Source organism: Pogonomyrmex barbatus, unplaced genomic scaffold (assembly GCF_055798465.1).
Source record: "Pogonomyrmex barbatus isolate J1 unplaced genomic scaffold, ASM5579846v1 scaffold2, whole genome shotgun sequence".
NCBI lineage: Eukaryota > Metazoa > Arthropoda > Insecta > Hymenoptera > Formicidae > Pogonomyrmex > Pogonomyrmex barbatus.
The window spans coordinates 6,566,138-6,582,076 of NW_028297116.1; the positions used below are offsets into that span (position 1 = coordinate 6,566,138).

General features: G+C 30.7%; 1 protein-coding gene across 5 annotated transcripts; it reads right to left on the reverse strand.

Moving 5' to 3' along the window:
* Nucleotides 1-110: 110 nt before the first annotated feature.
* Naprt (nicotinate phosphoribosyltransferase) lies at nucleotides 111-13,142 on the reverse strand. Of its 5 annotated transcripts, none has more exons than XM_089077199.1 (12): nucleotides 12,980-13,142; nucleotides 8,974-9,190; nucleotides 7,824-7,994; nucleotides 7,616-7,742; nucleotides 7,012-7,223; nucleotides 5,984-6,102; nucleotides 5,667-5,860; nucleotides 4,679-4,867; nucleotides 2,678-2,903; nucleotides 2,274-2,630; nucleotides 1,769-1,897; nucleotides 111-1,546 (listed from the first exon to the last, which is right to left on the reverse strand). In XM_089077199.1, exons 2-12 carry the CDS (start codon nucleotides 9,056-9,058, stop codon nucleotides 1,469-1,471), a joined length of 1,887 nt encoding a protein of 628 aa, XP_088933325.1. In that variant the 5' UTR covers nucleotides 9,059-9,190; nucleotides 12,980-13,142; the 3' UTR covers nucleotides 111-1,468. The 5 variants fall into 5 exon arrangements, with proteins under 5 accessions (XP_088933325.1, XP_011647686.2, XP_088933324.1 ...); XM_011649384.3 differs by lacking the exon at nucleotides 12,980-13,142 and adding an exon at nucleotides 9,492-9,651 and having other exon boundaries at nucleotides 2,274-2,594; XM_089077198.1 differs by lacking the exon at nucleotides 12,980-13,142 and adding an exon at nucleotides 9,492-9,651.
* Nucleotides 13,143-15,939: the final 2,797 nt, after the last annotated feature.

Genomic DNA, 15,939 nt, shown 5'->3' on the forward strand with positions numbered 1-15,939 from the left:
ACATCCAGATATTCCTCATAAATTTATATTTTTCAGAAGATATTTTGCATAGAATAAATAAGAAAGTGCAAAATAATTAACAAGGATCTAATTACTAACACAGAAATATGTAACAGCTATATGTTATTTATTCTTGCTATAAAAAACACAAGTATGTTTTACAATTATGTTTATACATGATAAACAAGTGTTATATAAAAGAATAACAGATCTATGAAAATATGTGATAAATTGAGACTAAAAAAACAAAGTGGAACCTAAGTGATATATTGGTATATCAATCTAAATGTTAAGGACAAAATTAAAAATTATTCAGAGAAGTAATGAGTGACATAACAGAGTGTGACATAACAAATCTTTTCTTGAATAAATATTCAAACGGAGTCAATCAGGAGAATATTTTACATATGTAGCAATTTATATATTGAAAATCAATTATAATGTGAACATAATAAAAAATTTTTTTTTAAATTTTGCTCATTAATTGTCAAATATTAATTTAAGATATAATACATTTTCCTTCCTCTCTCTTTTCTTCTTTTAATGTATGTTTGATACAGATTTTTATACATATTATACATAAATGTAAAATTATAAATATGTATAATAACTATTATGCTTACATTCTTTGTACATTTGTGTGAATAACAACGGTAAATATTACATCGAATGTATCACCCTTATACGAGAATACTATTAAAACAGTCTTCAAGCAATTATATACATAATAATAACATAATTGGAATTTATCATATTAAATCATATAATAAAAAAAATCATTAAAAAAAGAGAAAAATACAAAAAAGAAGAAAAAAATAGAGAAATCCAGAAACGCAACGATAATGCGACCGAAATTTAAAAAAATGTAATGAAACAATTATACCGTACATTTCCATTATTTTGAAATATTTCAACTGTATATATATATATGTATATCTAGACTGGTTCTGTAGAGAGTTAATTATCATTAGGATACGGAAATCTGATTTGTGCATACCTAAGACCACACATGTACTATTTTGTACTTTTTTTTCTTTAAGAAATAGGAATAAGAATACGTGTATGTGTGTACGACAAAACTACTCTAAATAGATTTCTGTAACAGAACAATTTGCTCTATATAAATCGTGTAAAACTATACAAATATGTTATATGATTTGCGCAAGATTTACCAAAATAGATTGCGACGATGATAATATAATTTTCAACAATGGAAAATGTAAAAAATAGCTCTTACAATTCTCGCTCTCCCTGCTCTTCTTTCTTTCTCGTGATATATTCTACGACGCAATCGTGTTATATTATGATGTATATATATCCGACTGCGATGATACGTTGTCATTGCTCTTAGGAAAAAGATTTATTAAGCATTTTATTTGTAAAATCTGTGATTCTTAATTCTTTTGTTATTATTTTTATAATTGCTAGAGACTAGTTTAACAATACTCTCGTATAAGAGTAGTATGCTTCACCGTAATTCTCCAATCGGCGCATTTTGTGACCACAATTCGTCTATAAATCTGTATAAAGTATCACTGATAGCTACCTGTAACAGACATAAGAAAAAAACATAAAAAAAACTTTTCTCTGGGATTTTAATGAACAATACTAATATCTATTTTACACTAAATCGAAAAATTTTTTAAAATGTTAGATTAAAAAAATATTAAACATTTTGTTTTTAAAATAATTTTACGTCCAATTCGCAAATTTGAGAAAACTATTGATGATCTATCTTTGCTTAAAATATTAATTATTAATTATATACCTTATATGGTGTTGGATTTAAATTCCTTTTGTGATCGTTACGCAATGTATTGAGAGATTCTTGCACTCTGTTGCGAATTTCTTGCAAGGTTGGTAATGGCTGACATAATTTACCATCTTTCCAATATATCTGTACATATTTTTATTTATTATAAATCTTAAATATTATTAATAATAGTAATACAAATAATAATATGTACAAAACCGTTTATAAAAAATCGACAAATAGTTTAGAAAAATATATTTCTATTTATAGATAGTAATAAAAAACTAGAGAAAAAAATATCAAATATTTGTATATTAAAAAGAGCAGTGAGACAATCAAACTCTTGAGAAGAAAAATTTGAAGTACAGATTAAACAATTCGAACTGTATATAAATGTATAAAGTAATATCTTATACATTTACATACTACATATTATATATTATATTGCGTACTATATATTGTGTACTATATTATATTGCGTACTATAATCTGAAAATTTATTATTTCAATCAAGTGATACCTTGTGTAAAGGTTCCACTCGGGACGGTGTAACATTAGCCCTTTTCGTTTGTTGGAATGGGTGCCTACAAAGAACCTTCTGCATTACTTGTGGCGGTTCCTCCGTAGTTTTCTGCAAAAGATCTATCAACGCGTAGCCATCCGATCCATACAATCTATAGGCATCCTTTCTGCCCGGTATCGTCACTTTTCCGACTTCTTGACTGAGCTTAATCCTTGGTTCGTTGTTGATCTCTACCATTTTATAAACACAACCCAATGCTGGTTGTCTCTGACATGTTACGAGATGCGTTCCGATCCCAAAGCAGTCAATTTTGTGACTCTTAAAGATATACATATTTGTTACATCTTCTATTATCTATAATTTGTAAATCTATTTATCTATAATTTGTAAATCTATTTTACCTGCTCGTTCAAGCTTATTATGGTCTCTTCATTGATGTCGTTGGACGCACAAATCATCAATTTTGCGAACCACGGTATGTCGTACTTGACAGCAATCTTCTCGAAAATATCTCTCGCAACATTACTGAGATAAGCCAAATCACCGCTATCAATCCTGATGCCAATAGCCTTATATCCCAAATCGTTCAAAGCTAACGCTACCGCACAGAAGTTTAAGAGACCACTCCTATACAGGAAACAGAAGATATCTTGGCAACTAATATTTCTGTATAATTTTATTAATTATAATTAAATATTAAATGCCAAACAATCTAGTCATATATTTTTTATACTATAATTTTATAAAAACTACATAAAATTAAGTCTAAATTTGACAAAATTTCTATATTTTGTGAAATCATATTCTTGTTACTTGTTTGCTCATAATTTTTGTCATTTAACAAATATCTTTAAAAGAATTTACTTATATATTATAAGAAACATATCTATTCAATTTATTATCATAAATGATTACTTGTTTTATAGAAATGATTTCTTTAAGATTTTTTTATGATTTCTTTCTTAAATTAAAATTTTTTGAATTTCTATTATATTAATTTTATATTCCTTGTTAATATTAAACATTTTTTTTAGATTTGTCAAATTTAAAATTAAGAAACATAGCACACAAAAAAATCAAGCGCGTAAAATAAATTAAGATTACATAAACTCGTGCATTCACTAATAATATAAATAGAATAATAATTATTTCAACCAATTATTATATTATCATGCCTCTAATAAAGAAAATTTTATATTTATAAACACCAATTTATACCAACTAAATATATCAATCTAGACCGAGAACATGCTAAATTTATTACAATGTATATACATACAGGATGTCCCAAAAAAATGGTCAAGCGGTCATATGCAGGTAGAGCAGACAAAACTAAGTCGAAAAGTCCTGATGTGATTTTTGCGATTTTCGCAATAATTAACAAGTTATTAATTTATGAAAATAATCAAATTGCAAGCGCGTGGTAAGATAGGATCGCTCAGCGAGACACGCATTAGGCACGCGTGGAGTTGTTGATTAGCAGCAATGACTACGCTTTTATTTACGTACGTTACGTGCGCCTAGCGTGTTTCACATGTGCCTAACGACGGCGAACGCGTGTCTCACTGGGCGATCCATTTCACCGCACGCTTGCAACTTGACTATTTTCATAAATTAATAACTCGTTAATTATTGCGAAAATCGCAAAATAATACAGGACTTTTCAACTCAATTTAGTCTGCTCTATCTGCATATTACCACTTGGTCATTTTTTTGGGACACCCTATATCGCTATATATCGCTTTTTTTGTAACATATTTATTCTCGTATAGTATTTCAGCATTTGTATAGTGTTTCAACATTTTTGTATATTAAAATATTGTAACAAAATTCGTGACAAAACACGTATTTAACAAGCAAGATATATAAAATATAATAATATTCACATGAAATGTGCCCATATTAATTACCGAGAAAGTAAGGGGTAGAATTGGGAGGGGCACTATATAAGATCACAAATATATAATGACTAACAACTAAATTCTAATAAAAAATAATATTCTTATTATTTCATCTCTAATTGATGTCATGAAAATAACATGATATAATAACATAGATAGCTTATAATTTGCCTGTTTTACAGAGAGAGAACATATTTTAACATTTTTTAAGTGGAGAGAAGAGGAGGAAATTAATTGAACGTTTTAAAACGTTTATTAAACGTTTTAATTATTAATAAAAAGAGTAGTAGAGTCTTTAAGTTGTAAGATTATAAAAGTATATCAAAATTAACTTTCTCTGTATCCAGTAAGTGTGATTATGATCATTAAAATATTAGAAGGATTACGAGTTTTGATGTAGCAAAAAAAGTCCTTAAAGTATCGCAAAGCATAGATCTGACGCGAAAAAGGGAGGAAAGAGAATTGCATTCCGCAAAACAGGCAAAGAGAACGATATCGTACCTCACATAGAGCTCACCCAATTCACCTCGTCTTAAAAAGCCGTTCTTGTGAAGTTGCGAAGTTGATTCTGATATAAATGGGTTGTTTCTCACACCGTTTTGAGCGTGTGTATTGGACCCGTTAGTTAGAAGTTTATTCTTTACATTTAGGCCGGCCACTTGTGCCTGCCCCTTGGCTGACGTCTCAATGCTACAAACACACTCCTGTTAGGCTACAGTGTGTATACGCGTACCGTCATGCCTATTAGTTATATCAGCGACGCGCTGATAAAACTAAATTGTATACAAACACAAATGAAAATCCCATTAAAAATGTACTTCCATCTCGTGGATTTTAATTTTTTACTTTAAAGTACACTAATTATTTTTTAATTACATTTGTGTAAAGATGAATAGGTAATGAGATAAAAATGTGTAAAAAAAAAAAAGAGACTTTGTTATAATACAGATCTTTGAAGACATACTTACAATTCTACATCTATGCGAAAGACTATTTTACCTATGTATATATTACAAATAACTTCTATCGCATATATAAATGCACATTATAACAAGTAAATTAACATATTGCATAGTGTATATCTCAGTGTAAATCTCAGAATATACAATACACGCATTTTAGAAAATATCAGTTTTATTTTGAATAATCATCGTTATAAATTCAAAGAATTTATTTCTAAAATATCATTTGTACATTTCCATTAATTCAGATAATTATCACGATTTTATATAATTGTTAACATAAAATATTAAATAAATATAAAATAAAAGCATAACAAACCAATTAGCAAAATACACAAGCTGAATATACTACTAAATAAAAAAAAAATGTATAACAAAGCACTCATGCAGAAAGTTAATATAAAATTGATGCAAAAGTACATCGAAAATAAAATAATAAAAGCTCACAAATTAAAAACTTCAGATACAAATATCAGGTTTTCTCTTTTTAAGCTGAAAGCATTAAATAAACAAGCAATATAGCATACCTCTTAACATCATACGTATCCACGAGAGCGGTGAATCTTTCTGGGAAAGCGACGGCGTAACTGATTAAAGCCGCTAATTCTCCGCCAGATGCCTGTGAGGCCAAAGCCCCTAAATCATTGGCGATAGCTTCACGATGCTTACAAGCGAGTTCCAATAGATCTAGAACGTCGCCGGTTTGCTTATGCGCTAATGTCTGCAAAAAGAAACAATCAATTTTTTCTTTTCTCTTTTCGACTACATTTCTTGCAATTTCAATATATAATTCAACCATTTATCTATTAACTGTAAAAAGATAAAAGTTCTCAGGTATATTTACTTTTCCTCGTAGATCACTGATGCTGGTGAAGGACGTGATGTATGCGTGTGCATGTGTACCACATACAGGTATATTAAATAATTTACCAGCCAAAACATTACTAGTTCCATCAAATCCCCCTGTAACAAATAGCAAATTATTTTGAATTTAAAATAAATTCCTTCTAATTTAATTTCTAATTAATTCACGTTGCATATCCATTAAAATATATAAAATACAAAATTCTCAAAATATTAATCCTAATATGATAGATATCGCGCGCGCGCGCGCGTGTGTGTGTGTGTGTGTGTGTGTGCGTGTGTGTGTGTACATTGCCGGTATATATATATATATATATATATATATATATATATATATATATATATATATATATATACACACATATATATCCTCAGTTTGACCTAAATTGTTACTCATCACCTAGGCAGTACCAACTGGCACAAGATAGAACAATGTATTGATTTCACTTTTCACGAAATTTTCTTAAGTATAATCAGTGTAAGGATGATGGAATAGTACCAGACACCTCCATGTTCATTATATATATTACACTGCAGATTGGCATAATATATTTAAAACTTTGTATATCTCAAAAATCTTATATATATGATTAATAAAGACATAAACGTTATTCAAGATGTACTATATAAGAAAATGATTATATGTTTTACAAGCAATTAGATATTAAACATAAAACAATGCATATGCAATAAGGATTTCTACATATATAATTCTATGTTTATTCTATGTTGCTTTTGCAATGTAAGTCATTGTTTCAACGTTATGCAACTATTATATACAATAAAAATATCAAATTTGCAACGCGAACAAAAATAACAGAAATGTGCGATGCAGACATAAGCTAATATATTATTATTAATAATTGATACAAATTTCTTATAAATCAAATTTTTTTGCTTCAATGTTAAATTTATATTGTTTTACAAATTTACAACTACAATTATTCTGTATTTTAAACTGATTATAGTTTATTAAATTAATAACTAAAATAAATATAAAGTATTTACCAACATAGCTGTACTTAGACGCGCTCAATCCTCCATCAGGCCCTTGTGCTCTTCGAAGACCGAATTCAAGCAACGTTATATTTTTCCCAGCAACCATGCGATATCTTGCTGCATTGGTTGCCATTAGACTTGCGTAGTTAACCAATGTTAACAGAGTTGTTTCCAAAAGTTGTACCATTATTAACGATCCTTCCACTCTTAACAGTGGAACTCTACAATTAAAACCAATAGTTAAATTTAGGCAATTTAAATCCAATCACATATTAAAAAATTAAAACTCTAATAAAAACATAATTTAAACTTAAATATTTTTTTATATTTGTATAACTATTTATACTATTATACTATTTATTTATACTATTATACGTTATATGTAAAAGCCTATATTCTAAATTTTTTTATCAATAAATATTTCTAAAAACGGCTTACCGGCCAATCGAAAAACTTATAAACTATATTTAGAGTCTTTTATCAATAAAAGAGAATTCACAAAATATGGAGGCTTTTAATCTTACAATGATGTGTTTTGCTCAAATTAAAAATTGACAAATGAAAGAATTTCAAGAATTATTTCACAAAATAATGTTAAAATTTTCAAACTCACCTTGGAAATACAACAGATCCCTCGTCTATGGCATATATTGTGACATCTCTAGCAGTAAGACTTTGCAGATAATCAAAAAATCTTGGGTCTACTGTAGTAGGCATGGTCGATTTCAGGTACTTGATATCTGCAATACAAAAAAAAATTATTATACAAATTTATAAAAGAATTATAAAATATATAGGCAGCAAAAGTGGTAGATACATACCACTAGGAGAATAATGGAATTTATTCAAGAACTTTATGCATTCTTCGAGACCAGCAAAGATGGTGAACTCCCCCTGAAAAGGATTCTTACGAAAGAACAAATCAAACACGGCGTGATCGTTCATCTTGCCGCTCTTCCAATAGGCGTAAGCCATAGTGATTTCATACAAATCTGAAAATAAATAACATTCCTTTTCAGTATATAAGAAACAACACAGAAAAGATAGCGTATTAAGATAGCGTATTAGAGAAACTTACGGAAAACAAATCATAATATATCGTTGGTGAAAAAAAAAAGAAATTACATAAGAAACAAGTTGTGCTAATACTAGGCGATTTAGGCCAGCTTGTATACACGCGATTAAATATCAACCGTCTAATAACTATGCTTTTCCACCGGTGGAGAGATTGCACGTTGCAAAGCCGTTATTTTATCATCGAGTCTGCGACTCACGGCGGATGCTAGAGGAAACGCGGCGCATTTCTCTCTGCACGTGAAAGCAACAGCTTTGCGCCACGTTAGAACCCAAGCGAATTCCGCGTTGACTTAAACGCATCGTCGCGAGATGTTTGCGCGCGGCTTACATTATCGTCAGATACGCGCGGTTGCGTATTTACAAAGTACAATCACGCTCTTGCATCATGTATTTCGCGGGGAGGATGCCCGAGTGTGCCCTTTCCGAGGGAATAACGTCGTACATAATTATCATACATAATTCCGCAACTGAACTTTGGTCGTAGGTCAGAAATCGCCTGCTTGTCGCCTCTCGCGATCTCGCAAGGTCACGCGCGTTCGCGTTCCGCGCTCGACTCGAGAACTCGCTCCGACATCGGGTGAGCCCGCTCGTGATCGAGAAATATAAGATAAGATTGTTGATCCAATTATTCGTATCATGTATCATGTAAAAAAAAAAACGTCTCTTCGTAAAAATGAAAAAAAAAAAGCGTTTGTTGCTCTCCATTGCGAGATCGTTCCCGTTTCATCATGCGGAAGCTTTCGGAGCTTTCTGAGAAACCAGGACCTCTTCGTCGCAGTCGGACAACTCCGTTGAGGACGTGCTGTCGCAACGCGCATCCCGAGTGTAGTTTGGCGAACGATATTGAGGTTAGAGTGACGCGCGCGTCGCGGATCGAGAGGATCGCCGACGTACCTGTCAGCAGCGGCTGAACGATGCCGTTCTGCCGCGAAGTACAACACGTTCCTCCGCCTCCGCCGCCGTCGTCGTCTGTTGACATCTCGGTTAAAGGACCGTCGGTGCGTGCCCGCTCTCTGAGAGGTACGACCAGCCGTTTCTCTCCCTCTCCGTTCCCGTTCCTCGTCGTAGATCTGCCTGTGTCTTATTCAGCTACACCCAGCTGCTGCACTTTCTGCATGTGGAAGCAAAAACGGGGCGAACGTCAGCTATCGTCGGATAACCGCGGGATGATGTCCGTCTTTAAATTCGCGGCGGAGCAATGAAAAAAATGTTAACGATATATCAAAGTTAATCAGCTCGCGATGAACCTCATTCTTTCGTCCGATCTCGATCGTTCGAGGGAAAAGGAAAGAAAAAAAAGAGGGAAAATTCCGATCGCCCGCGGAGAAGACGAACGAACGAAACAAAGCGAGTGCGCGGGGCGGGTCACGACGAAAAGTCTTATCGGATCTTATCTGCGCGAGACTCGTTACCGATCCGGCGACGATCCGGCGACGATCGCTCCCGTCACTGATGATGATCGCTCGACGTGGTGGCGTCAACTAGCATGCCTCGGCGCGAGCCGCGGTATAATATACGATCCGTGAGAATCGATAGAGGAACATTTGAAGGACGCGCTCGGCGCCGTTGGCACAGCCTGTTACACCCGTCGCCGATCCCGCGCCACGCTGTTATCAAAAATCGTCTCGGATCCGTCTGGATCTTGGATCCACGTGGCACGTGGCGTCCGTTTTCCCGCGCGAACGAGACGTTGCGCCCTTCATCGGGATATCTCTAAGGAGATATATTACACCTATTTTTATAATTTGTATATTTACAATTAAAAAATTAATATTAACATTAATTTTTTATTATATTAATATTAATAATTAATAACAACAAAATCGTTGATACGTTTTTGAGTTATTCTCCAATTTTATAAAAAATATATAGCATCAAATTTATTTGCGAAAAAAGAACATTCATGCTATTATTTGTAACGTGCAACATTCTTTTTTTCCATGAATAAAGAAATTAAAAATAATTCTGATTAAGTTTCGATTAAATTAATTTGCGATTAATTGATTATGACTATCGACAAATTAGCTATTTTATTAACCTGGAAAATTAAAATTAATTTTTTGTTGATGTATGAAAAAGAAAGATAAAGGACAAGTTTGTACAATTAGAAATTTTGTTTTAAGTAATTCTGTTTAAATTTGTAATCGGCGGGATTAATCAAGGGAATCATTTTGACTAAACTGTGATTAATTTAATTAATAACGAATACAACAGAACTGCATAAAACAAATAATTTAATTAGTTCTTAATCTAATTTCTTTTCCTAAATTTCTAATTTTTTTAGTTTTTCTAATATTTTTAAATATTTCTAGATATTTTGGTTAATGTAATAGATATTTTGAAATAAGAAGGGAGGGTGTGCGTCACGGCGGGGCCCGACCACGAACCAGTGAAAACTCGTAATTATTTTTGCGAAAAAATATCACCTCAGCCAGGAATCGAACCTAAATCTCCTGCTTACCGGGCAGACATCTTATCCCTTCGACTACCGAGGCATGTGATGATATCTATCGCAAATAATGTGTTTAAAATAACACGTCAACAATACAATGATGAACACATATATACGTATATTACAATATACATATATACATATATTTTCTCGAATCCCCGGTACTCCAGAGAGATGATGGTCCTCTCGATGGATGCAGATCGGACTGCAGTGACGACACTCTCCAATGCCATTGGCAAATATACAAATAATCCTCCTAGTGCGCGACAGGAGAGATTGCATCAAGCATGGCTCGAATATAATAGATATTTTGGAGTTTGATTTCAACAATTCGTAATTTGACCCTTTTTTTTCACATAACATTGAGCAAGAAAGAAATTAATTTCCGTCTTTTACAAAATAGATATTATGTCTATTTCTATTAATATAAATATTAATTTTAATCTTAGTTTAACTATTTTTATCTTTTTTTGATTCTAGGATTTAGAATAAGATAAAATGTTAATTGAAATTAAAATTAATAGATATTGATAGAAATGAACATTATTTGAATGAATTAATTGGAATTCAGGTAAGGATATGTTATATCTATTTTTATTAAAAACATGTATCATATACGTTCTCCCCTTTATGTTCATTTCTATAAGAGATATAAATGCTGCTCACAAAGAGCGATAAAAATTATTAAAAGATTATTTTTTATAACATTTTAATCGTATAAAAAAAAAAACTCATAGAAAACGAAGAAGAAACAGAAAACAAGGTTCTATGACGAAAGACTACCTGATGTAGAAAAACAAAAAGATTTGTCAAATTGCCTGCATGTTTCTATCGAGGAAAACAAGAATGATGTATTTTAACAATGTCAGTTGTTTTTTTTAAGTTCTTTTTTCCTAAGTAAATAGTTTTGTTTTCAAATTCTTAAAGTTTAGGAATTTTTCAATATAGAATAATACAATAAAAGAAGGACATAAGAGTATGTCTCTAACGGCAAAAGAGTATGTCTAATGAAGAGTATAACAAAAGCTTTTAATTTAGTTTCCATTTTTTCAGTTACATTCATCTTATTCAAAGATGAATAGGACGTTGCACTATTGTTAGCAATGTCGAATACTTCTCTCCCTCATAGACACATTTGTTATTACATATGTATTGATCAATACATCTACTACACGTGTAAATATAATACACATTGTAAAAGAAAACAAGTCTTTATGGCAAGAACTTCGACCCAATGTTTCTATAGCGAAAACTTTGACTTCAATAAAAGAATTTTTTTTTCCTTTATTCCTTTTTTTCTTTTTCTTTTATATCTGATTTTCTTTTAAATATTTTATTATGCTTTTTCTCTTTCTTATTTTTTCTTCTTTTTAATACATTTAAAGAAAATTTTAAAAAATTCTATGTGTGTGTGTGTGTGTGTGTGTGTGTGTGTGTGTGTGTGTGTGTGTATATATATTATATTTCAAATTTAAAAATTCAAATCAAATGTTTAAAACAGTTCGTCAGATCAAGAGAATTTAAAGATGGTAATCTGTTCTTATTTTAAGATCGTTTTAAGTAATGTTTCAATAATTTAATACGGTTCTGTGATTGGTTTATGACATTTTAAGTGTCTGTATTTAAGACGATCTTAAATATAAAAACAGGCTATAAGATAGTTGAATAATGACGTCATTCTTATATAATAACGATAATGATAAAGATAAAGATAACGAAAAGGTAAAAAAATTTATGCGAATGAAGAAAGGAGACAAGTAGTTCTGTTGATAGTGTTCTGTTAATTCTGCAAATATCGAGAATAATTTGGCTGTATTCTCTATTCCAAATGTTCTCTATTCCGACTATTATACTACTTCCTAGAGATATAAATAAATATATACTTCAATGTTTAAATAGACATTATGTTATACATAGAGTATTCGTGCGTTTTATTGTTTGCATTCTTACTTTGCTTTACAAAAACACCCTTATACATATATTTAAAAAAGATGATAAGAAAAATCAAAGAATAATTTCTTCTTGTAAATTAAAGTTTAACAAATATTTTAATTTTCCTTATAAAAAAAAATTGCATTTCAAACACTACACTTGGAACTTTCCATTGTGTGAATTCAGATTAAAATTCGAACCGAGTTTACTCTAAATTAACAAAAGAATACAATCCATCAACTTGCAATTGATTTTTTTTTTCTTAATAATCGCATCGCGTGATTAATTAGAACAAGTTTATATACATGACTACCATCCAAAACTTCATATTGTATATATCTCACACACACACACACACACACACACACACACACACACACACACACACACACACACACACACACACACACACACGTGTGTACATACTGTGTATGCGTGTGTACGCGCACACACATGCACACATTTTTATATAATTGCTAAAATTTATATATACGATTCCTCCTAGGTATATATTACCTAAGCATGCGCTTCTTCAAGGATCGGGTTACGTCAATCCGAACATCGGCAAGGGAAGTGTAATAATAGTACGCGTTTCACGACGGCAATTAGCTAATAGTTCGATTAAACACATGTATCGTTAGGGGCAACACGTTTACTGCACCAACATGGCGCGTTGCGGCAGTTCTTATTCCGAACAATTGGAAGAAAAGAAAAAAAAAATGATAGATAAACTTATCAAAGTTCGCATGCGGGGAAGAAAATTAATGTTAGGACTTTAGTTTATGAATCCCATGTCATAATGGAAGTCAGCGATTCCTAAGTAGAGCCTCGAGTTTCATTTTGATGAATCATGCTACTGGCATATATGAAGATAAACTTTTTAGTCACGTTGGAATTTTCCGAATTATTACTTTTTCGTTTTCGATAAGTATTCTTTCGATTATTTTCTTTCATTCGATTATTCTTTTAAATTGGCTTGTTTATCTTATAAAAAGAAATTCAAGCTTCTAGAAACTTCCTTTCCTGAAAATTATTTGATTTTTTATTTTTTAATTATTCTGCTTTTCAATAATAAGTCAGTTCCTTCCACAATTAATATCATCAAAGAAAAAAATAATTTTATTAAAATTCTTCAAATTTTTAAAATTCATCCTTTTATCTCATGATATGATATTCTCGTTTTTTTGTTTTTTCTTACTAAATTGATTGATCTGTGAAATGTTTTCGTGCTTCATTGTTTACTACATTATTATTAATGTGATACATTTGTGCACATATATGTAACAGTTAGTTTTATTTATTTTGATGTACCGAATAAATTTGCAAAATATCATCATGTTTTGCATAAGAAAAAAGTTCATTGAAATTGACAATATATGCATATATGTATTCATATCAGTCGAAAAGAGTTTTCTATATATATTTACATAAGAATAATGTAGTAATTTACATTTTTTGCGCGCGCGCGCGCGCGCACACACACACACACACACACACACACACACACACACACACACACACACACACACACACACACACAGTTTTGAAATTATGAAATATTTAAAATATATTCTAAGCTGAGTTAGATAGCATTTTCTATAACTTTAGCTATCAGAATAAAAGTTGTGTTTCTTTTTTATTTATCATAGAATGGATTATATTAAGCATTATGGTTACATTTTACAAGGAATTTACATTTATAATTTATTTATCAAAATAATTATTGTTGGTTGTTTACTTACGATATTTGTAGTATCCAGCGTATCTAGATGAAAAGTATATCAAAACACTTTATTTAAAACAGTTCATGAAAAATAATATTTTATGTGGTTTAGATTTTTATATATCACGTTTTATATTTTTAATTGCTTGTTGTTAAATGGAAATTCATCTTATCTACTGAGATATTCTTAGACGAATATGTATACATAATTATCTTATCATTTGTATATAAAAGATACGATATATTACATTATCAAATAAATTCATTTCTTAGTACTGGATGTCGTTGATCCATCACGACTTTAAATACTAACAACTTTAACGTTTAAACTCTAACAACTTAAAATTGTGAGCAATCAAGCTAACAAAGATTTCTCGAAATTGCCAATATAACGTAACAATGATGTAGATGATATTAAGTAATATATCGATTCTCGTTGAGTTGTTGATCCTCGTTGAACTTTTAACTGGCTCTGTTGTCATTTCGTATTATTCATCTTCGATTTTGTCATATGTCCGACAGACATTACTTTTAGGACGCAAATCTGTTCTATCCTTTCTTAATTCCAAGAAATAATAATCTCTTCTTATTTTCATAGAGAGAAAAAGTTAAAGAACAAAAGAATAGTTTTAAAATAAGGATGAATTATGAATATCAAAACATTATTATAATAATGTAAATAACACATTATTATGATAAAGCAGTTATATTTTAACAATATTAAAGTATATAGTATATAGTAGTAATATAGTAGTAATTAGTTTTTATTATAGCAGTAAATTAAATAGAAAATTTAATGCTCCACTCCAATAATAAGACGGCTATTAATAAAGGAACGTCGTAGTATCTGTATGAAAAATGAAAACTGCGACGAACTCGATTATCTCCTTCCTATTTAATTTATACCCGCAATGCGCACATATCTTACATGTGTGTGAACGAGCATATACATCAAGTTCCTTCTCTGACTGTATTGTTTACTGGTAACCAATAGTAACACTGTAAAGATTCTGAATCGTCATGATCAATATATCTCTCGATGTGTACTGCGTAATTCCGCGAATAGCAATGTTGATTCAAATACTGCGTAGAATCTGTAAGAAGATATACCGCACCGTATCTTATTTGTTATTCTTTATTTCTACAACTTTATTCGAGATTACGCCGGATGTTGTATCGTTTTGCTAAGCGCATCTGTAAATATCTTGACGAGAGATATCTGTATTGCGTCTTTTCGCGTTTAATTTTCCACAGCGATTACAGCATTTATTATTTATTATGCGCCGCCGTTAAGTGTCTGCGATCAAATAATGTCAATCAAATAAATCACAAGTCATCGTTGTGTCTTCTGTTATCGACAAGTTAAAACAAATTAACAAGCGAACATCGTTGCCTATCAATTCTTATGCTAATTGGCATTACTTCATTTATACGTTTTGCGTTATTTGTTGGTATTTTCTGAAAGAACAATTTTTTCCTTTGGTCTCAAAATTTCTCTTTTAAGTTATAATTTTTAAATGAGAGCAATTTAAAGCTAAGCAATTTGAAGCTACAAAAATCAAAGATGATGTACTGTCTTATTTCTTTAAAGATTTTTTAAGCACAATATCATAATATTGCTGTTTAAAATACAACGTATTCTATAAAAGAAAACTTTCTAATATCTGTTTGAAGCTAAAATTAAAATAAATAAATTAGATTAGATACAAAATGTTATTTTATCCGCTATAAAGAAATATTTATAGATATTTTT

What these genes read in the sequence shown, in the direction of transcription:
- Naprt (XM_089077199.1), bottom strand. Translation starts at nt 9,058, where the DNA reads ATGTCAACAGACGACGACGGCGGCGGAGGCGGAGGAACGTGTTGTACT. An exon ending in GTCTAAGTACAGCTATGTTG is followed by an intron (nt 6,103 to 7,011) that starts GTAAATACTTTA and finishes TATTTGTTACAG; the next exon opens with GGGGATTTGATGGAACTAGT. An exon ending in TAAATCCAACACCATATAAG is followed by an intron (nt 1,547 to 1,768) that starts GTATATAATTAA and finishes TGTCTGTTACAG; the next exon opens with GTAGCTATCAGTGATACTTT.